The sequence below is a fragment of the Papio anubis genome, chromosome 6 (assembly GCF_008728515.1).
Source record: "Papio anubis isolate 15944 chromosome 6, Panubis1.0, whole genome shotgun sequence".
Classification (NCBI taxonomy): domain Eukaryota; kingdom Metazoa; phylum Chordata; class Mammalia; order Primates; family Cercopithecidae; genus Papio; species Papio anubis.
In genome coordinates, this window is record NC_044981.1 from 43804567 (window position 1) to 43828402 (window position 23836).

The 23836-nt window shown below is 37.4% G+C and overlaps 1 protein-coding gene across 8 annotated transcripts in view; it reads left to right on the forward strand.

Moving 5' to 3' along the window:
- RUNX2 (RUNX family transcription factor 2) overlaps positions 1-23836 on the forward strand; it is a 335124-nt gene that overhangs the window by 93673 nt on the left and 217615 nt on the right. For all 8 annotated transcript variants that reach the window (XM_021936728.2, XM_031667680.1, XM_003897680.4 and 5 more), the window contains 2 exons: positions 7268-7424; positions 13372-13476. In XM_021936728.2, coding sequence (XP_021792420.2) covers positions 7268-7424; positions 13372-13476 — 262 coding nt within the window. The remainder of the gene's footprint in view (positions 1-7267; positions 7425-13371; positions 13477-23836) is intronic.

Genomic DNA, 23836 nt, shown 5'->3' on the forward strand with positions numbered 1-23836 from the left:
CTCGGGGGAGGTTAAAAAAAAGTTGGGGGAGGAATCATGCCAGTTTCTCCACTGGGGACCCGGTGGCCAAACTCCCACGGGCCACTGACAGTTCCCAGTTGTTGATAATTCTCACCCCACGCACCAATTCAGATTCCGTGTGTGGGTGGGATGGAAAGAAAGAGGAGTCCAGGTCAATTAGAGGTGGTAATCTTGCTAGGTCTTATATCAGAACAGAAATCAGAATGAATTGTTATGGAAAGGGGATGTTGCTTTCTGGGGCAAGTTTCATTTTGCAGTTGGCTCAAGAAATTTTTTTTTTAACCGTCACATTTCTCCTTTTATAAACCACCCATTTTGTAGGTTAATGTTTGCTTCCTTGAAGTAGGAAAAGCTCAGAATACATGTGAATTGTATAAATTTAAATTTCCATACAATATGTATCTTTTACAATGTCCATCGTCCAAGGGCACAGAATTTTTAAATTAGTCTTATATGAGAATGGAAATTTGTTTCCACCGATGCCCCTTCAATCCCCCAAACCAAAAGCCCCACAAAACCCCAAACCCGGATGAAAACAGCAAAAAATACAAATACAAATTAGTAGATCAGAATATGTGAAAATATGAGAACAGATGCTTACATTTTTAAAGACATTTAGATGCTTGATATTCCATATACCATTCTGCTAAACATATTTAAGGTCTATCTTGAACTGTTGCATTTATGCTACTAAATTGATTTGAACATGAGCATTTTGGATGGAAAGGATGCTTTTTGCACTTTAGCTTGAGCTAGTCTCAGATATTTTGGCTGTCATCTAAGATTTTTCACTACCACCCTTTAAAAATTATTTTGAAAATGAATTTTGTTATTTGTTATTAATCAACTTGTTAATTACAGAGTACATTTTTGTTATCTTAAGCAGGATACAGACCATAGGTAACAAGACCATATTAAAACAGATATTTTAATTGATATCAATTGAATAATGAATTGAGTTAACCTAAAACCTCACTGTCAATATCTTTCTGTTACCATACCTGTGTTAAACAGAATTCAAAAAGTGGGTGATAGCTAAGATTTACGCAGTATAGAAAATACTCGGTTGAAAAAAAATGTATGGATGTTTGGAACACTAGACTTTCTACACTCTTACTATATAATCAAATACATCTGCAATGAAGAAATAATATGAAGAAGTCTCCGTTTTAAAAGTGGTGACAGCAATTTGGCCATGGTATTTAGAGCTATGTAAAAAATAAATTATAGTGGTTGTCAGGTAGATAGCAGATAGGTAAATGGGTTTAAACACACACACACACACACATACACACACACACAACTTATTTGTTGTGAAGTCTGGTATTCAAATCAATACAATATTTATTGAGCGCATATTTTGTATCTGTCACACTGAGCTTGACACCACAGAGAATCAGAAATGAATTCAATAGACTGTTTTGAAATGTCAATTTAAACTAGTGTTTAAACACGATATTGGCAATCTATTTCATTAAGAATGTGTTAGCATTGTTCATCTACTCTTGTTTCGAGATGATATAAAATTTATTTATTTTTACATGTAAAAATGCAAAAACAACTAGTATACTTTATATAAAGTTGTTTATTAACATTGTATTTTTAACAAAGTTCTGCAGTTTTGAAATGTTCGCTCCCCCCAGGTGTCAAGGAAACGGAAATAAATATTTTTAACATTTTCAGGTGTATCTCACTGAAACCTTAAAATAGTTAAGGCATACTATTAGAGGATCCCAGACCCTTTCTATCCTAGACAATTCTAGTGACAAAGAAGTAATTTGCAAATTCAACTTATTAGCTGATGGCCAGGTAATTGTGGAGAGAGCATGTCAACCTCGCATCCAGTAGCACCCTTTTAGTTAGGGGTCCGTCAGCATTTCCACTGTGAACCTGGTGTTCAGGGTTCATAACTTAGTTGCCTTAAATAGCTTCAAGCTGAAACACTACGCAGAAATTTTAAGTCCAGATGTATATTTTAAAACTAAAAGTAGTTCAAGCCTATTCTGCTGTTTTAAGTTAGAGAACACTGGACTATATATATTTATCAATATCATATGTTTTTCTGGCAGTGTTAAAGAAAGAAAACACATTTTTAGATACATAATCTAGCACTCATAGTTAATTCTGTATCTTTAATAATACCTTTCGGTGCTTGTCAAAAGGAGGGGTTTCAAAATGACGGAGCAATTTCTGTTTGAAAATAATTTTTCGGCATCACTAACCATTTTTCTCTCTTCGAAAACAAATATGCAACTAATAAATACTTGATACCAGAGAGTAGTATTTTTCTTACATACTTAATGATCAGATTTTATGTTTATATTTTTTGAATCTCATTGTATCTAAACAAGGGAAATAGGTTATTAAGCCTGTTAAATCCTTATTAACCTTAATATAAATTATTATGCAAAATTATGTAAATCACAATAGATTTCAAGTTGTATGAAGACACACATTTTTGTGTTATGCCTTTGAATTCAAGAAAACTTATTTAAACTTAAATATTTTGGGACTGAATATATACAACTTCCAAGTAAGGCAGTTGGAACAAAGAATTTCAGGTGGAAAATAAATACTTATAAAATTTTTAAGAAAACTTCCATTAAATAATTGAAAATAGGTATGGTAGATATCTTTCATTCTTTTTTCCTCTTTGGCATTATTGCTTGTATCCTTTCAAAATTCCAGAATATCTATTGTTAAATGATCTAAACCACCATGATACATGGCCCACAAATTTCTGCTTTAAATTGAAATAATTTTTATCAAAATTTCTCTTTGACATATATATTTTTAAAATTATGAAATGATATATTGTGTTTTTTCTCTAGAATTCAATGGGCTTTTACTAAGTTCTAGGATAAATTCAAAAAATTAACTGTAGTATTTGTTGAAATGTTTTGATACTGTATTTGAAGTCGTCTTTAAATAATTACGATAGGAATAACATTTTTGCTTTTTGCAATTAGACTCCTCTTTTATTGCAAAGAAAGATTTGATCAGATTTTATCTTGAAAAATAATTATATTTATTATACCACAAGTACAATGTCCCAAATTATGTTGGCCTATAAGAGTAATGGATTAGTTAGGACTAGACTTCTGTCCATGAAAATGTCCTGGGAAATTTTAATTTCTATATAGAAAGATGAGAAACTGTTTTAAGGGTTTGAGTTAATTATCCGTTCCTCTTCTTTTAGTGATTCACAGATTTAGTCATAAGGAGTCTCATACAACATTTCAATAGCATTACTACAGTTAAATATCCTTTTACTTTATTTTGTGCAAGCCACATACCATGTGATTTAAATGCTAGTTATGGTGAGGTGCGCTAAATAAAGGAACGTCTTTCTCTATTCTGAAATGTCAGGACAGAAAATTACTTCTCTTTTTCTCATGAAGTTTCTTGAATTTGTAGATTTTATATTTTAAAAACACCTAGAAATGTACTTGTTAAGATTTCATCACAAATTATTCTTTGCAGAGCAGTACTTTTGTGTTGGGTAGAATGGAAGCAAATTTTAATTTGTGCTTATTCCTAACTAGTTAAAGAGCGAGTTTTGACTTAGTTTTGACTGCGCTTTACCCCTTCAAATGTTTTTCCATTGCTTGGTTTTGGTACAGATGAAATGTGTAAAAATTTCTTGATTCTTTTGGTTTTCTTTTAGATAAACACAGTTGAGAATCTCCAAGGGAAACTTTTTAGCTTCAGAGATCTACTTAAAGAAAAAAAACCCCTCAAACATATAATTATACTTCTGATTGATATAAAGTCAAATACAGTACTTCCCTCAACTCCCAGCCTTTTTTCCCCCTCAGAAAAACATCGGGCAATCTGATTTGGTAGAGTGAATAGCAGAAAAAACTCAATATATTTAGCCATTAAACTAGAGTTCAGCCTTAACAGGAAAGATTGTCACTACATTGCATTAGCAATTTTTTTTCAGGCCTTGCTCTAAGCCTCATAGAAGGCTCACACAGCTTGTGATTATTTATTTGTTTTGTAAAATGTGATATGTAAAACACATCAATATTGAATATGGTCATTATTATGCTGCTTAAGCACAGTAAAATGGATTTATGTATTTCACTCTTAGGGATCTTTTCTTTCATATTTTCCCATATTGAATCAATTTTCCATTTCTTCTAACTAAAAAAAATCCATTACGTTAAAAATATGCAGTAAAATAATAATGTCCCAGAGCTCTCGAAAACCTTTATATTGGGGCAGATTGCTTTATTTTTTTTCGGAAATGTAGCCAGACTTGAGTGAAATCTACCAGCAGTCATCCTGTATCTCTCAGCAACACCAAAGGACATCTCAGAACATGAAGAGAGGAAGTACATATTCAGTTGAACCCTTTAAGGATGCTTATAAGTAAAAGCCTATGTTTAACAGACAGCAGATTTGGAACAGAACACTGTGTTACCCTCCTCATCTTACAAAAAGCACATCATTATAATTACACTCTATACTTATATAGTATCTTCTACATTTTGCAGACTTTCCAATTCATATTGGAAAACTGTGGTTCCTGGAGATGAAGTTACTTGTGGGAGGTCACAGCAGATATGTAGCAGAAGTGGGGAAAAAGTGGAGCCTCTTGATTTTAGTATATTCATTCTCTTCTAAACAGTACAACTTTTCTCCTGCCTTTATTAATATGCTTACTGGGTCCATATTTACTTTGACATAGAAAGCCACACAGCAGGTGTTAAAATACAATATGCTGAGTGTACAAAATGTCAAACATTCAGATGAATCCTGGCAAATGTAGTCAATTATTGCAGTATTTTCAAATGTTCACATTTTTGGCATGGTGAATTTGAAAAATTGAAAAGCACATTGCCTCCACCAGGAGTACAGCATTACCTGTATTCAGTAACCGCTTGAGGTACGAGATGAAGTATGCAGGGAGGAAGTCTTGTTTTCAAGGGATTTTACTTTTGACCCAGGAGACTTCTCATATTGAGAATAACTATAGACTTCAGGGAAAGGGGAGGCAGCATGGTTCCCTCTCCTCTGGGATGAAAACAATATCAGAAAATGAGCTGGGAGCAAGGGCACATTGCTGTTAGCAAGGGATGCTGACTCATCATTAACTGACCCTCTCAGAGTTTTAGCGTGTAGCCCCACAGACTTCTGTCTCTGCGAAGTGGGGCTCTTTATGGAGCTCTTTCATTTATTTCAAAAATATTTTTCTGGCTGGGTTCAATGGCTCACGCTTGTAATCCCAGTACTTTGGGAGGCTGAGGCGGGCGGATCACCTGAGGTCAGGGGTTCAAGACCAGCCTGGCCAACATGGTGAAACCCCTTCTCTACTAAAAATACAAAAATTAGCCGGGTGTGGTGGTGCATGCCTGTAATCCCAGCTACTCAGGAGGCTGAGGCAGGAGAATCACTTGAACTTGGGAGGTGGAGGTTGCAGTGAGCCGAGATCATGCCACTGCACTCTAACCTGGGTGATAGAGTGAGACTCCATCTCAAAAAAAAAAAAAAAAATTAATCAAACATTTACCATGTGCTGGACACTTTTGGGAGCAGGTAGATAAGTGGTGAACAAGACAGATGAGATAGAGGCCCTTCTCTCGTGTAGTTTCCAAACTCATATAATCTGGACTCCTAGGAGCGAGTCCCTCAGCTTTGGGCTGGTGTATTTAAAGTAGTCATAGACCATTAATATTAATATATATACATTGAAATGAGGCTCACTTGAGTACAGTGGGATGCTGGGGAAAGTTGGCCTGTAATTTAAGGAAGGCTTTATTGATTTTGAGCTGAATAACACAGTACTGAATGGAAGGAATGGAACTGAGAAACAGCCTAAGAGAAAAGTAAGGGTGACAAAAATATTGACAAGTTTTTTGTTTGATTGTTTTCCTGGCTGGAGGAGAGGACATAGTGAAGGGGTGTTGTAGGAAATTCAGCCCTAAGATGTAGGTATAGTGTATATTATCACACTATAAGAAATCTACTTTAATATGCCAATTGTATTCGGAACAATGGAATTAAATGCTTAGGTTTATCTTATGGAAATCTTGACAAAGGAGGGAGTAGCACTAGAAGTAGAAAGAGATAAGTGGGATGTTTACCAGACAGGCAAGCACACAGGAGTGTTATTGTCAGAGAGTTGTGGGCTACTTTAGCTGGGGTCATTGTTGAATTACTATGAGGGCATCTGGAAATGGAATGAGGAAGACATGGAAATAATCTGAATATAAAGTCCTGGAAGTTCACTGAGACAAGGGATTGTTACCAAGGGGCAGGATCTTGGCAGTGGATTAGGAGGAGTATGTTTCATATATGACAGTGAAGGATCTGCACCAGCATCCCCTTACCGGGCTCTGTGTTAATAGAGGCACACATTTGCAAGTTAGCTGACCCAGGTTAAAGTGTGATCTCTAGTCTTGGAGCAGAGAAAATGTTGGTTATTTCTAAAGATGGATTAATCAAGAATAATTAATCTTTTCTTGATTGGGTTAATTTGCTTCAGATTGACTGTTGACGATTAAGTAGTCAAGTATGTCATGCCAGGATGGCAGATGGGACAAGACATAATAGAAATGAGGCTAAGGGTATACATATATTTTTTTATTTATCATCAGTTATTTTCATCTTCAGTTTCTTGATGACTTTGGATATCCCACTGGATCCCACTGCAGAGTGGGTTTTCAGTAATTATACTGTTATTAAAAGCTGAAGTGCTAGCCCAAAGTAAGGAGATAAAACATAGACCACACCATATCTAGGCTCTATGTAGTCAGGAGCCCCAGGGTTTCACTTAAAAATCTTCTCCCATAGAGTTGACTAGACTTGATATTTTTTTAGACTGTGATGGGCTAAGACCGCACCTCAGGGCTCTCCCTGAGAGGAAGCCTGCAGACAGGTGGTGCCTGGATCTGTATGATGCAATCTGCAGACGGGGCATCCTCCTTCTTTCTGTGGCATAATTCCTATGGACAACTTAACATAGGGATTTAATAAAAATGTACATATTTCCTGTGAAGAATCCAACAACAAATGAAGGACGTTTTTGCCTGCCTTTGAAATGGGTGGGCCCTGAAACATTGGTCTGTTTGAAGTGGCATCACAACCCATACACAGATGCTTCATTCCTGTCGGCCATTACTGGACTGGACTAGAACACTAAGTCCTGATAAGACACATCATTTGCAATGAGAATATATTCTGTTTGTAAGCCTTTCTGATGTGCCATTATTGCTGCTGTGTTTCCTGTTTTATGTAGGTGGTAGCACTTGGAGAGGTACCAGATGGGACTGTGGTTACTGTCATGGCGGGTAACGATGAAAATTATTCTGCTGAGCTCCGGAATGCCTCTGCTGTTATGAAAAACCAAGTAGCAAGGTTCAACGATCTGAGATTTGTGGGCCGGAGTGGACGAGGTAGGTCTCTGACTTTTGATACTGATAATGGAATAAGCACATTAGGCTCCTTTGATGAAATGTATACTAGTCTGTATACAAATCAGCACCTTCTTTTTCTGAATAGAATTACTGAAGATTTGATTTAAATACATCCAGATGAAGTTGAGTGTTTTTCTGAGTACTCAGGCCTTTTTCATTTATTTTATGATATTGAAAATTCAAACAATGTTTTCAGAAAAACTAGCTCCTAATTTCACTGGGTGTGAGTATATAAGGTAGAGAAAAGAACAGTTGGAGGATCAACTTCTGAATTATGAGGAGTCAAATAACTGAGTAAATTGAATGGTAAAGGGGAAAGAAAAATGGATATGTTGGATCAATTTCCTGATAATATCAATTTTGGTCTAAGTTGCAAGGACAGCTGGCATAATGCTCTTCACTTATCACAGGTTACCTCTATATGATTTAATTTACTTTCATAATAAGAATTTATTAAAAATCTTTTTTTTAACATAAGGCTTTTCATTTGAATAAGTGAATAATGTATTACTTATGTTAGAATGACTGTATAAAGTTGCCTAGACAGATGAATGATTAGTACTCTAATATTAATAGTTACATACTACGTAAGGATTCCCACCATCTGAATCCACATTCAAAAATTAGAAATCCTTAAATAGAAAATTATCCCTTTTAGGGTTTTTGTAACTGTTTGATAAATGAGGTTAATTTTTTTTAAAAAAGTCTTTAAGGAGACCAATATTTTGGCTTTTATTTACTTATTCTACAGAAAGACTTTTACTGGTTACTCACCTATTAGAAGCATTATGCTTATTTATTTACTTAACTGAATCTAATATTTCCATTTTAAGTATTTTGATAAGAAAGAAAATAGACCACTTTAGGGCTGAGGTGAAATAAAGCCTTATGGAATCATTGCAACCCAGGTTTGACTAGGAAATGAGAAGCACCACTTTTTAAACCATGTCTAATAATTGCTCTTTAGTTTGGATCAGATGTCAAATTATTACCATTGTAAAAACTTGATAAGGGAAATTCAAGCAAGGCTGTTTCCGATGAGTAGTTTTAGTTTACTTTCTAGGAACAGGGCCAAGAAGTTGTACTTTTTAACTTAAAAAAAAAATGATTCATGCTAATGAGATACTGTCACTGACAGGTTGTTTGAAATAAAATGAGGCTCACAGCCTCTGGTAGAATCAAAACTAAGGGGGTTATCTCTGCATCACGTTTAGTTCACTTTCATTAAAAGAGGAAAAAAGACACATCCTATATCACTACTGACTGATTAGGTTTGGAGCATGTGTGTGTGTATTCATTCTTCCTTTTTCTCATTTACTTATGCAGGTCCACTATGCAATTAAAGTTTGTCTTCTTTTTTTCTAGTAAGAATCAAGAAAAATGTGAACATGATGATTTACCTGTATGCTCTGAATTGCATCTTTCTTCTTATGTAATAATACTTTGTTTTTAACTAGAGTAATCAATTTTAGTTTTTAAAGGATTGGGTGCCATGCTTAATTTTACCTTACAGTTTCAAGTTAGTGTTTTCATTTATCTTACTTTTGTGTTATATAGATGCTACATAACTTTTTTTCTGATCAATTTAAGTAGAAACTATGGCAAAGTGATAGTGTACTTTGTAAACCCTCAACATATTTATTTAAGAAACTTCAAAGAGAAACAAAGGGTGTGCACTGTTTTACTATATTGGCTTTCTGAGTTTTGGCTGGTTTCCCAAATAGCAATTTTTATATTTAAAAAAAAAGACAGACTTAACTGCTTGCAGACTTTTCACGCATGGAAGATGAAGAAAGCTTCTTTTGATGAAGTGTAATTATGTCCAAACAGAGCTGACCCCCTCCCCCTATATTTCTTATGATCTTAACTGAAGAAAGTAGGATTTTTCCTTTGAAGCAGCCGGGACTTGGTGGAGGATCTGAAATGCTACAGTCTGCTGCCAGAGGCAGGATGGAGAAATTGGTCCAGACTTGTCTTCAAGACTTAGATGGGGGGTAGGGGGAGTGGGTGGAGAGAGAAAGAAAAATTGATTTATCACTAATAATAGATCTTTATATCACTGCATTAACATTATATGAAAGGAAACAGTAATATCAAGCTGAGATGAAGAGGAAAAAAAGGACAGAGAACACTGATAACAGATCACACTCTGAAAAAAAAAATGGGTTAGTTTTTCAGTGGCAGGAAACCCTTTAACCTGCCTTTGTACCTGACCTGCTTTATAACAGACTCTTCCAGCTTCCTCTTTGATTTTCACACTTCTACATTTCTCTTAAGTTATTAAGTCTGGATCAACATGCTGCCACCATTGTATTTTCTTTCCCGGCTTTAAATATTTCTATTTTCAGTAGTGTTATAAAAAAACACCAAGTTCCTCAAATATTACACTTTTTTTTTCTTTCCACTGGTAGAAACATAAACTCTCAGAAATTGAAAAACAATCTTAGATTATAAAGGAGTCATGTCACTACTGACTTTGACTTTATGGGTCATCTTAGGACCACAACTTTTGAAAGTGCTAGAATAAAAGTAGAGCATCAGTGGAACTTGCATTAAATTAGGAGTGGCTTATGGTTTTTCATCGTTTTTCCTTTATTTTATCCTTAATATTTTAAAGAGAAGTGTTTAAAATGATTTTGGTTCTTAAATTTTTTTTGGTATGCTTTCTTTTTCCTGAGGAAGCCATGGATGACACAATTAGTTATCTACTGACTGCTAGCTCCCTATTTGAGAGCCTGCATTTTAAAACAAGAGCCTGCATTTTATCACTTATGGAAAGTGATAAAAAAGGAGATTTTGAAAAAAAATTAATTTAAGGAAATCATGAATGCCTACATGAACATTTGACTTAAGAAGTACATTATTATTATAGGGTGAAGAACCAATTACTAAATTGGTTGGTAATTTCTGAAAGTTTCTTCAACATTGCATACATATTTCTTCTGAAGGGGCAATAAGAAGTAGAAGGAGCCTCATTCACTTTTGCTGTAGTTGTTAATTACATCTTGATCCTTAGGGTTTGATTTTGGAAGATCATAGTTACACTTAACTACTTGTTTCCTCCCCCAAACCCATCTCTTTTTAAAAGCAGTTTTTTTTTTTTTTTTTTTTTTTTTAAATACAGAACTGATTCTACTCTGAACATTTAAATGCTTTATACTTGAAGGGTGAATTTTATATTTGGCTTTTGTTCCTACATGAGGCATCGCCCTGAATTTAGGAGAATCACAGATGACTTTTAATATCCTAAGTAAATTGTAAAGGTCTAAAGTAGAACTATTAGTAAAACCGGTTTAAATAAATTTATGGACAATCTCTTTTTTCTTTTTTCTTTTTTTTCTTTTTTGAGACGGAGTCTCACTCTTGCCGCCCAGGCTGGAGTGCAGTGGCACCATTGTGGCTCACTGTAACCTCTGCCTCCTGAGATCAAGCGATTCTCGTACCGCAGCCTCTCGAGTAGCTGGGATTATAGGCGTGTGCCATCACGCCTAGCTTATTTTTGTATTTTTAGTAGAGACAGGGTTTCACCAGGTTGGCCAAGCTGGTCTTGAACCCCTGACCTCAGGTGATCCACCTGCCTCCACCTCCCAAAGTGTTGGGATTACAGGCATGAGCCACTGTGCCAGGCTGACAATCTTTCTAGCAGGTTATTTAGAGACATTAAGGATAACTGAGATCTCTATATATCCTTGATTTATTAAGATGAGTGCCATAGATGAAAACTGACTCTGAAACACAGCCATGGGAACCACTGTTAGAAAGGCAATCTTGGGCCCATAGACCACTAATCTGACCCCAAAATGGCACTTTAAAATGTTTTAGTGTAAACTAACTTTCAATTTAGAGATCAGCTGTTTCACTTTTTGTGATCTTTCCATTGTTTTGAGGTTCTAACTTGGACCCAGTGGCATCCTATTCAAGTTTCTGGTTTCCAGTTCTGTAGACTTTTAGTTTTCTGTGACTAGTTTATTAGACTCCTGGCTGGTTTATTCTTTTGGTTAGTCTTAATGTTTATAATAAAGCCTCTCTTTGCTAACTAATTATAAATTATTTAAATCTATGTAATACCCAATATAGTGGATAAAATATGATATGTCAATGACACTTTAAAAATAGATGCTTTCATCATCCTGAGATATTGCATTAGTCCATTTATATTTACTGTTTCTTGGGCACATAGAGCTGATTGGGATGCACCTAGAAATAAATTACTTATTAATTTTTTTAACTGGCACGTGATCAAGCCACTTAAGGAAGTGGCTAAGTGACAGAATATTAAAAAAAAAAGAGCATTAATTTTAGAGTCTGAAAAATGAGGTTCAAATCCTCATTTTTTCATGTATTAGTTGTGTGAATTTGGGTAAATTACTAAGTCTCTCGACGTTTCAGCCTCTTTATTTGTGCAATGGGGGTGAGAAATCTAAGTGGGGAGGATTAATTGAAATAATGTGTATGAAGTGGCACTTAATAAGTTTCTAATTGTTATTCGCCTTTCCCTATTCAAACTGCACCTATCCCATTCCTGTCTTTTCTTTCCTATTTTTTTCCCCTTGGCTATGAAAAAGTATAGCCAAGGAGACTTAAAACTATTTATACTCAGCAACAAATGATGTGTGTCTTAAACAGATTTTAGGAACTTACATGGTCTAGGTTGAAAAGAAAACCCATTCACTAGACTTGACAGACAAAGACCTGTTCTCCATTAAGCCTTGTATATAACCTGTTCCATATTAAGCTTTGAAAAGACTGCATTAAACTTTGCATTGGTACATATTGTCAAAGATTTGTGTTTTCGTTAATACTCTCAGTTTTCAGTAAAGGGAAAAAGAATCTCTGACCAAAAAAACAAAGCAAAACAAAATGAGCTTTTTAAAGGTCTGTTACAGGAGCAGACTAAATGAGCACTCTGGCCTGAGATTGCTGAATGTTTTATTGAGTCACTGTTTCACGCCCACCTCTTCCTGTCTTGTAACAGTTTGCAGTTTTGACTATCTGACATGATTAACCGTTGCAAATCTAACTGATTACAACTGTTAGTAAGTCTGTGCAACAGAGAATGGTATCTTCTTCTGGAGAAAACAGACATCCAAATATGCTACCAAACTTTTCCCTGTCTCTTTTCCCCTTCTTATTCATTGCTTTTAGCTCATTAATTTGAAGCATCAGATGTAATATTTCAATGAAGCACACCTTCTGCTAAAAGCAAAATCTGAGTTTATATTGAGAGATGTCATGTTCATTTAGCAAAAAGTAAGTCACTGTCAGGGAGTTATTTCAAGATTTAACAGCAAGGATGTATGTTAGGGGAGGGGTGGACAGGGAGGAGAAAAACTTTGTTCCAGTAATGATGAAATCATCATACCACAGGCACATTAAGGCCAGGACAGGAGACACTGGCTCCTGTTAAAATGATTCCCATAAGAACTTTCCTCTTTTATCTTCTTACTGTAGTGCAGCTAAGCAAATGAAATGCTAAAGCCATGTGAAGTAAATAACATAATCAACAATGATTTACTATTGTTCTCTCATGAGGTCATGACCTAACCCTAAATAAAGACTTCTAAAATTGTCTGTGCTTGGATGTGTTCCTGATGTTGGAGAAAATTGAAAGAAAAAGAACCTCCCTCAAGTGGACCAGGGTTTTGTTTTCATTACAACTCTTGCTACTGAGGAGCTTTTTTGGAATTGGAGTCTTCCTGTGTAGCACTACAATGAGGACGATGATCTTGACACTAAGCAAATTTGGAAATGTCCTAACAGTGGTCAACAGAGGGTTTTCAATTTAGAAGAAGGAGTCCTGCCTCTTGTCTTTGTTTCATTGCCTCCTTAGAGATGCTTAAATGCAATTTGGAAATCTATGCTGCTGTGTAATCATCAATACTGTTTTTTAATATTCACTGTATGTTTTCCCCTTTTATATCTGCAGGCAAGAGTTTCACCTTGACCATAACCGTCTTCACAAATCCTCCCCAAGTAGCTACCTATCACAGAGCAATTAAAGTTACAGTGGATGGACCTCGGGAACCCAGAAGTAAGTACTCCCCTTTTTATTGAAAATGGTAATAGAGTTTCCAGAGACCCTATGAGGAATTTATTCCAAATGAGTTAGGGTCACTTTCATGTCCATAGTGTCTTTGTAGACTCTGCTATCTGCATATATATATATTTTTTTTAGTGAGGGACAGTTAATCAAACTTCAGAGTTAGAAAATAAAACTACGGTTTTAAGCTTTACCACACAATTGCTAAGGCCTCCATAACTTTGGGAAATGAGTGAATAATTATTCAGTCACTGTTAACTATTTGCTAAGAAATTTTGCTCATGTACTGAACATACTGGGGCAGAATAGACCCATGAGAGCTGAGGAAGAAAAGAGTAAACTTAAAAATCTTGAGCTTAGTCAAAAAGCATTTGCATGTGTTTCCCATGGCCTAAGAATGTGTTTGAGCTTTTTAACTCGCCCACTCAATTCCCTTTATGAAGAGCACACTGCTTAATTACAAAGAATTTATTTGCAAATGATAACTTGCTTGATTGTTACAACACCGTTGTTTGGTCATGCTCTAGTAATTGTTATAGGTAGTTTTCTTTTAACAGATAGAGTCAAACCACCTTTAAATCCATCTTGGTTTATTTGTCTGTCTGGACATCCAGAAGGTTTCACCGGCAATCAGTTTCAGGTAGTGCACGTAATCTATTTGGGCCAATATGTATGTTCCTTCTAAATCTAAATTGACTGAGGTTTGCTTGCCCCACCGCCACCAAAAAACTGCTTCGAACAAACTCAGCATGGCGGTATTTAAATATATTTAGAGATTAAAAATTATTTGATATATAAACCGTTAACAATTGTGTGCCAATGGAAACATCATATAGAACTCTGCCTTTGCTGAGTGAATACATTGGAATCCTAATCACTGCATTGAGGGAGTTCAATTTGGTTTGTGGTGGAGGTATAGCTGGCAGAAGTACTTGTTCTGTAACAATCAACCTGCCTGGATCATGAGAGTGGCATATCTCTTCTTCCCCTCAAATGAGAGAAAAGGTCTCATAAAGTTTTGCCTCCACCCAAGTAGCACACCTTCCTAGCAGTGGGAGCTTATGATGGGTCCTGTCCCTTTTGCTGCTGTCTCTTTTCACAAAGACTGACTGCTTGCCTGAACTAGGGAGGTTTCCTGCCTCAAAAGCAAGTCTTTGAGGTTTTTGTTTTCTTCTCCTTTCATGTGTATGGCATTCTTCCAGGTTCATAATGTTGAGTCAGTGCTGGCCCTGTCTGTTCAATTTGGGAATGTCCTGTTAGGTGATTGCAGTACATATATGTGTAAGCCCCAAGTCTCTAGTCCTAAGGGCTAGTGGTTATGGAGTGCAGGTGAATAGAACAGAGCTTTGCCTGGTTTGGGGCTTTGCCTGCCTTTTCTGGATGGCCATAAGTTGGAGATGATGCCTTATGATGGAAGATGTCTTCTAACTTTTGGTCAGACTAGCCCCGGAATTCCTGAAAAGGCAGGACGTCCATTTTAGTAATGCATATAGCAGGATAGTTGGTTTTTAACACGTAGCACCACGAATACTTATCTCTTAAAGATGTTTCCTGCTGATCTCAGCTGCTTTTCTCAGTTCTTGGAAAAACCATTCGTGTGTGTTTATGTGTGTGTGTGTGTGTATGTTTGTGTGTGTATATGTACATATACACAAGAGTTGATGCTCAAAATTTGATGGTTGGGAGAGGAAACAGGGAAGGATAGGTGCTCCCTGTTCTGAACGATATGACAATAAGTGAGAAGGCAGGGTAGCTTTGGAAAAGTCACTTCTGTTTCAAGTGTGGATAGCAGTACCTTATTTAGAGAGGTTTTTGGCCAAATTAGTCAATAGACTCACTGCCTTGTAAAGGCAGAGAAGTACTCCGAAAGCAGTGAGAGTTAGGAATAGAGGGGCCAGGTGGTATACATGGGACCTGAGTTCAGGCTTTGTGTGGTGCCCAGGGTGGGCGGTGGAAGCAGATACAGATCTGCAAATGGTAGACCACCTGCCCTAGATAAACCTGAATAACATTTCTTATTAACTGAAAATATCAGTAAAAATGCAAGGTCATTTTCCTGACATTATGGGGTGACTTGACGAAGTCAGTGTCTGGAGAGAGGGATGGGTCTGCTTTCAGCGACTGCTGAATCCTATAACCTGGACTCTGTGCTGGATTCCTCCCTGCTCTTGGTCATCCTGGGCATTGAATATGTGTAGCATAGCCCTCTTCTCAATATTGTTCTTTAATTTTGACACTCCTAGGTATGGGAAATGCACAAGATTTCCAATTTTCTTAAACAGTGACTATAATAGGATTTTGATTAGTTGGTGCATGTAATGTTAAATGGGAGATCCTCTAGAACACAACTTGGCAAACATTTTTTGTAGAGTGCCAGACAGAAAATTCTTTAGACACTGTGGGCCATATGGTGGTCTCTGTCACAACCACTCAACTCTGCCATTGTAGCTCAAAGGAGCATAAGCAAATACATACATTCATGGTCATGGCTATACAGGTTGAGTGTCCCTTATCCAAAATGCTTGGGACCAGAAGTGTTTTGGATTCCAATTTTTTAAAATTTTTGGAATATTTGTATATATAATGAGATACCTTGGGGATGAAACCCAAATCCATACATGAAATTCATGTATGCTTCATATACACCTTATGCACATAACTTGAAGATAATTTTATACAATATTTAAATAATTTTATGGAAGAAACAAAGTTTATGTTGCGTACTTATGTGTGGAATTTTCCACTTGTGGCATCATGTTGGTGCTCAAAACTTTCAGATTTTGGAGCATTTCGGATTTTCAGATTAAGGACACTCAACCTGTATTCCACTAAAATTTTACTTATGAAAATAATTGGTGAGCCAGGTTGTAGTTTGTCAACCCTTGCTTATTCAAAGTGGCTAATTTTATTGATCCTTAACAGAGAAGGGCTTTAGAAAAGGCTTTCCTGGGGCGGGTGGAGAGGGGAACGGAACAATTTATAGGCAATTGTTTAGCCTCCTCTGCCCCAAATTATAATTCCTTAATTAGTGGTTATTAGTCATAAAAGTAGTATACTTCTGTTTATCACTTATAGTGGCTTGAGGGAGTTGAGAATTTTGTATTATCAGTTCCTGTTGATGGAATTTTACTCCTTCCTCTAAAGATCTGAATATATATTGAAAAGCCTGCTTCTGGTAGCTCAGCTGTTTGAATGAGGACAAATTCTGGGTTAACTGGTTGGGTCTTTATGTCAAACTGCTTGGATCGAAATCCCAACTCCACCATTTATTAACTGTATGGAGGCAAGCAAATTACCTAACTTCTCTTTGCCTTGGTTTTCTCATCTTTTATGTGAGAATGATAATACCTTCCTCATCAGTCGCAAAAATGTTAAATGTAATGTATGTAAAATGGGTAGCACAGTGACTGTCATGTAGTAAGTGTTCATTAAGTGTCAGGTATTATTACATCAATTTTCTTCAGTGTCAGAGGTTTGCTGTAGAGTTTTTCTTATGGTATGCTTCTAGGAAACAGATACCATCTATGGATTCTGTTCTCTAGTATATTACTTTTTTCCCCCTGCAGATGGCTTCACTAACTTTTGCTCATTAGTAAATGACACTAATTCGTATTATAAATTATGCCTGAGCAGATATTCATGCTGCCCAGGGAAAGCTGTGCAGAATTGATGATAAATTTAATTTGTTTGCAGCAAAGTCCAAGAGCAGATGCTGTGGCACTAGTACTCCACTCTGAGGCCTTGCCTATCAACACATCTGCCAAGACTTGCTTTTCACTCAAAAATCCAAAAGGTTTCATCCTTCTATGTTTTCTGTCTCTGGCAGCTGAACCAGTGCTGTCACATCACAAACAACTTCTTTTCTTAATATACACATCTGGCGTTGGCAGTTGGACTGACTTCATAAGAGCACATGATCATCACTCATTACAAGATTAAAAAGTACCCTATGGCATCATTGATGTTTTTTAACTTTGATCTTTTGCAGTTGTGATTCATCTCAGTTATAAAACTTCCCTTTAAAGGAACATAGCTGATGACTTATTAGAACCTTCATCTTAAGTAGCATAAACATGAAAATGGTGCACATCTTTACAAAATGCCATTTATTTTCTTTGCCAGCTTATCATTTTAAGACATGACATCATACTTAAGATCCCAAATTTGTAAGTCTTGTGTTTAGGCAAGGCATTTTGACCTTCTATTGGCAAGCTAGCTCTGAAGAACAACTGTCAGCCAGAGAAGTGGTATAGCAGCAGCAGCAATAGTAATGCATTTAGATATCTAGCTCTTTTAAACATCAGTTTCTATTAGAATCCCTTGTTCCATCTGTGGACTTGGTTCCACTTCCAGTCTGATTTAAATAATTTCTACAGGAATGTGAAAACTTGGTTAGCAACATCATATTCTATAGAAGTGGTTCAGAGTTAGGGAAGAGGACTGATGGAAAAAAGGTATTATTGGTTGTGCAAAGGATGGAAAAAGTAAATAACCTTACATAGAATAAATTCTCTTGCTGCATTTTTAGTTGTCTATTGCTAAATAATAAACTACCCTCAAATATAACATCCAGTTTATTATTTCTTATGATTCTTTGGGTTGATTGGGGTTCCTCTGGATGGTTTTTCTATTGATAAGGCTTGGGGTCTATCATGTAGCTGCAATCAGATAATGGTTTGTGCTGGAACATCCCACATGCTTCATTTATGTGTCTGATGCCTTGGTGGGATGGCTGGATGGTTGGACTCAGCTGGAATGATGGGACAGCAGGCCCCACCGCATCTCTGTCTGTATAATCCTGGATCCTCTTCCGCTCCATGTGGCCTCTCCATGTGGTCTTTCCTGCTGAGTCTGATTTCTTACATGGTGGCAGCTCAGGGCTCCCTAAGGTACAAAAGTGAGAGGTCTCAGGCCTTGGTTTTTTTTTCTGGTTTTTTTTTTTTTTTTTTTTTTTTTGAGATGAGGTCTTGCCGTGTCATCCAGGCAGGAGTACAGTGCCATGATCATAGCTCACTCCAACCTCAAACTCATGGGCTCAAGTGATCCTCCCACCTCAGACTCCTAAGTAGCTGGGACTACAGGTATGTGCCTCTATACCTGGCTAATTTTTACATTTTCTGTAGAGATGGGGTCTCACTATGTTGCCCAGGCTGGTCTTGAACTCCTGGCCTCAAGTGATCCTCCTGCTTTGGCCTCCTGAGCAGCTGGAATTATAGGTGCGAGCCACTGCACCCAAGGGTGTTGGAACTTCTTAAGGATTAGGCTCAGAACTGGCATGGAATTGCTTCCTCTACATTTGATTGGTTAAAGCAAGACACAGGTGCAGCCTGGATTTAAGGGAAAAAAACCACCAATGGTGTGAACGTTGGGGGGTGTGGTTCATGACACCAATGTCATCAGCTTACGTAAGTGCCTAGCTGGCAGTTGTCATTGTCACAACAGGAGAAATAAGGTTTTCAGGGTACCATCTTCTGAAAGGACTCTTGGCTTTTTCAAACTAGGGGACATTCAAAGAAAGTGACTCCAAATTTACTAGTCTAATGGTAGTGTCATTCTGAATTGAACAGATTTGGTGAACATCAGATGAATTAGTGGTGGGTATTCGCTTGTGGTGCTTGATATTAGCAGATCAATACTCAAGTGAGAAGAACATCAGACGTTTGAACAAAAAGAAGTGTGAGCCTTACCCAGCAACATGACAAGTCTGTAGCAGAAATGTCTTATGAATCCTCAGATGGTTAAGATTAGAGGGTTTTAATTTTTTTTATTTTTTAAATTTTTTCGAGATGGAATGGCATGATCTTGATCTGGCTCACTGCACCCTCCATCTCCCAGGTTCAAGCAATTCTCCTGCCTCAGCTTCCGAAATAGCTAGGATTACAGACGTGTGCCACCACGCCTGGCTAATTTTTGTGTTTTTAGTAGAGATGGGATTTTGCCATGTTGGCCGACTGGTATTGACCTGCTGACCTCAGGTGGTCTGCCCACCTCGGCCTCCCAAAGTGCTGGGATTACAGGCTTGAGCCAGTGCTCCCGGCCAAGATTAGAGGTTTTATACTTTATATCATCCAACTTTGAAATTCTTGCTTGCTGGTACCCTTGCAAACCTACTGCCTGATACATGTGAGTGGGTTTCTAAAACTTTTTGTGTGTCGGGTCTCAGGTAAGTAAACCGTATTTACTCTCAAGGAGAGAACAAAGCTGTGAATTGTGTACTTCCTGCCAGGGCACTGGCATTCACCACTGATCAGCCAGCCACCTATCGTGAGCTGGTGGGAGAAAGGAGAAGCTCTCCTTTTTTTCCTCCCGTGATCTAGCTCCTTTCTTGCAGGCTCAGAGTATATGGCTGCAACATTTCTCTGCTTGGCTTTGTGTGTGGCTTCAGTAAGGGTCTGAGACTTAGGTTAGTGAGAGGTTATCTGGAAGTACAGGGTACTGTTGGTATTTCTAGGCTTGCCTTAGTATCATGCTTCACTCAGCTTGTTAGGCTTAGGTCCTGCAGCTAAACTATTTTCTTTTCCTGTTTGCTCATTCTCAATTGTGCCCAATTCATCAACAAATCTGTAATTGTTCAGAGAAGTTTTATTTCTCCGTATTCTTGAGGCATGTCCAATTGCAGAAGTTTTACCTTAAAAAACTTGAGTTAACAGACTTAACAAACCAGGCAGTCTAGGCAAGATATTATCTCATTTTTCTGTCACGCTGTTCCACCTAGTTCTGGGACTGCTTTCCAGCCTGGTGAAGGGTGCAGAGAATGGAGGGGTTGACATTTTCTCTTCCTCATTCCAGCTGATGTCAGCAGCAGCTCACTTTTATCCTCCATTACTTTTCATCTTAGTTGGGTGAAGGAATGAGCTTTTTATGCCAAAGACTGGCCTGTGATCTTTGCTTATTTACCAAAAGAGGATACTTATTTTATTTTATTTTATTTTATTTTATTTTATTTTATTTTATTTCAAATGGAGTCTTGCTCTGTCGCCAAGGCTGCAGTAGAGTGGTGGGATCTCGGCTCACTGCAACCTCCGCTTCTTGGATTGAAGCGATTCTTCTACCTCAGACTCCTGAGTAGCTGGGATTACAGGTGCGTGCCAGCACACCTGGCTAATTTTTTGTATTTTTAGCAGAGACGGGGTTTCACCATGTTGGCCAGGCTGGTCTCAAACTCCTGACCTCGTGATTCACCCACCTCGGTCTCCCAAAATGTTGGGATTACAGGTGTGAGCCACCGTGCCCGGCCCAGGAAGATGCTTATTTAGAGACTGGTCACATGTGAAATAAAGTGGGGGGACACGTAAAATGTGTTGGATAGAGGGACAGCAGATGTATTTTTTAAGGTTATTTGATTTTTCTGGACACAGTTCTTGCATTCGCATTCTTGCAGTCTGTGAAGATGATTTGAAAAAACCTTGATAGGCTTTGTGCCATGCCTCAGATGCCACAGGCCTGGGTTTTAGTCCTTAGTGCAAAGCGTTAGTAGAGAAGCCCTGAACTTCCTGACTTTCAGACTTCCCCTGGGTTCTTTACTGTGTCTGAAGTGCCCAAGGAATAGAATTTATGGGTAAATGCCATGTTTTGATATTTACAAGTTGGCAAATACAAGCAGCAATTTGATTGTCATAGATATTAATCACTTGGCTACCAGTACGTAAAACATCGTTGAAAATCTTTAACTTAAGAGAATAATAACAGTAAAAAAAAAAACCCACTGTTCTCTGTTTCCCTTTCTTCAAGAAGGATGAGGGCGGCAGGGGGATGGGTCAGAAGCGCTGGTGGAGGTTATGTCTGGTGGTTGGTGGAATGTGCTCTTGAGAAGACCAGTTTTAAATATCTTTCAGTCTTTTTTTTTTTGTTGACTGGCTGTCAGGAGCTGGGAAGATAGCCAAGAAGGAAATGACACATCGAGAGGCATTTTGTGTTGTGCAACATTCTGTGGAACTGATGCAAGGATATATGGCCTGTTTACACATTCCTTCGCTCGCAGACTGCATGGCAGTAATTTAATTCAGCAGCACATGGCATGCTGCAGCAAGGAGCTATGGCATTAACATCCTTTCATGGCAAATTATCACCACCGTTAAAACATGCTCGTGTCCCTCCTTTGCACTCTTCCCTGGCTTCCCGGCTCTGAATGTGCGTTCTCATTGTATTGGACTTGTGTTAACAAGGCACTGCAGCTTTCACAGCAAGAGCACAGTTTCCACATGCATATGTTCCAGTTGATATATTTACTTCTAACTAAATATAGCATGGCAAGTTTTCAAGTGATATGTGTTCTAAAAACACATACATGCTTGATCCAAATGTGTCAGTAGTTTGTATCTTAGTGTAAGTCAGGAATCATTCATTCTGAAAATAGTGTTAGGGACTTGACAGGGACTTGAGAGAAAGGGGTTCCCCCCCTTTTTTTGGTTTCTCTCTCTTTTTTTTTTTTTTTTTTTTAAATAAAAATGACTTTCCTTCTCAAGAAAGATAATAATTCCTGATAGATCACTGAAATACTCTGTTCACCTCTGTTTTGTTTGTGTCTGGCAATTTCTTCAAGGAAGACTAGGCCAGTGAATAGGATATACTTAAAAATAGCAGGGGAAAAAAAAAAAAAGATTTGTTGTATTGCTTTTCCCATTCATACCTGTCCCTACCTAGCATTTTTATAGGATCCACTTATGATGTCAACTAAAGAACATCTTTGGCCTTCACATAACATCTCAAAAGTTTTTATTTAGGCAGGTATAAAAAATAATTAATTACTCTTGTTTTTTCAAGTAACTTTTGGAAATTAAGAAAAGGCATAAAAACCATTTAGGTCTAGAATATTAATTCAAGATCATATGTAACCGTTAAAATAAAAGACTGTATTTGTAAGTAGCAAAGGAAGGGCTCCAGTTCTCAGAATTTCTCTTCTACTGTGCACTGGTGGTGAAAATCTATTTGTTGGAAGACCAAAACCCTTCATTAAAATTTAGGATTAAGGCTTAAACCCACGCACCCCTGGAAGAGGTAACTCGGACTTAAATTCTTCTTAAGATAAAAACAAGTGATATAGAATCCGTTTTTGGGAAGTAGCTTTTGGAAGATAGGGGGAGAGTGGTCAGTGAAATCCTGGGTACCAGAAAGTAAACGGTGAGTGGCAGTGTGCAGCAGGCAGGACCATTGCCGGCCTTGAGGCCAGCGGTTGCCAATTTCAGGCATCACAATTTTGCTGCAGGTCGACTGTAGCAATGAGCATTCCTGATGCTTTTCAGTTCTGATATACTCTTAAGAGTGCAAGATTTTGTTACTGAAAGGTGAGAGTTTTGGGTTTCTGTATTTCCATATCTCTCTCTTTTGCAAATGTTTTCCTTTCAGAGTATTCCTTTTTTGTTGTTCTCGATATATGCTAGCTTTCCTACTCTATTGGTTTGTAAGTTACCATTGAATGTGCTTCTTTTATTTTAGTATTATCTTTACCATTTTAATATGTAAATTTGTCTTATTAAAATTAATCATGATCTCTGTCCATACAAGAACTTTAGCATTCTTTAAACTGCAGTCTCACCCCCTCTCTTCTAATGTCGTTATCTGATATTTTAGTATATTCTTGTTTTATATTTCCTGGATTAGTCATTATCGGTGTTTAAAAAATGTTTATACTTGTATTTATCCATTATGTTTATTGATTCATTTGCTCATCATTCCTTCTTTCACCTTAGTTCTTCCTTCTAAGTTGAGTTTGCTTTTTTCTTGATGTAGATCCTTCAGTAATTCCTTCAACGAGACACTGTTGGTGTGAAACTCTCAGAGAGTTTTTATTCCTGAAAATGTTAGCAGTGGTGTGTGTTAGCTGCTGCCAACATGTGGTGATGTGAGAGGCATTGTGCTGAAAGCCTGTCTGCTCTGAGTGCCTGAGATCCACACTTCCAGTCATTCCTTTGTATTGAGACTTTCAGGTCATTATTATCAGGTTAGCTGGAGTAGTATTTAAGGAAATGAAACACAGGACAGATAATATTCATGAAAGATGGTGGAAGGGAAATGTTTCTAAGCTCCTGTCACTCTGGAGAGCTCTGGAGAGGTCTAGGGTCAGTTAGTGGGGAGGAGGCGGGAGGGAATGTTCCTGCAGAGGAGAAAGCAAAGAAAGGGGGAGGAAATTAAATACCCTATTTTACACTTTTGCCGTGGGCAGGCACTGAGTTGCTTTGGAACTTTTTATCCAAATTTATGTTAAAGAACTCCATCATTACACTTGCTCTGCAGAGGTCATGTGGCTGTTGCTCCTTGAACAACCACAGCAGGAATCCTTAGATATTGGTGTCCACATGTTTCTGTCGTCTTGGTGAGAGTACAGGACTCAGAACCATAAGAGCTGTCTTTT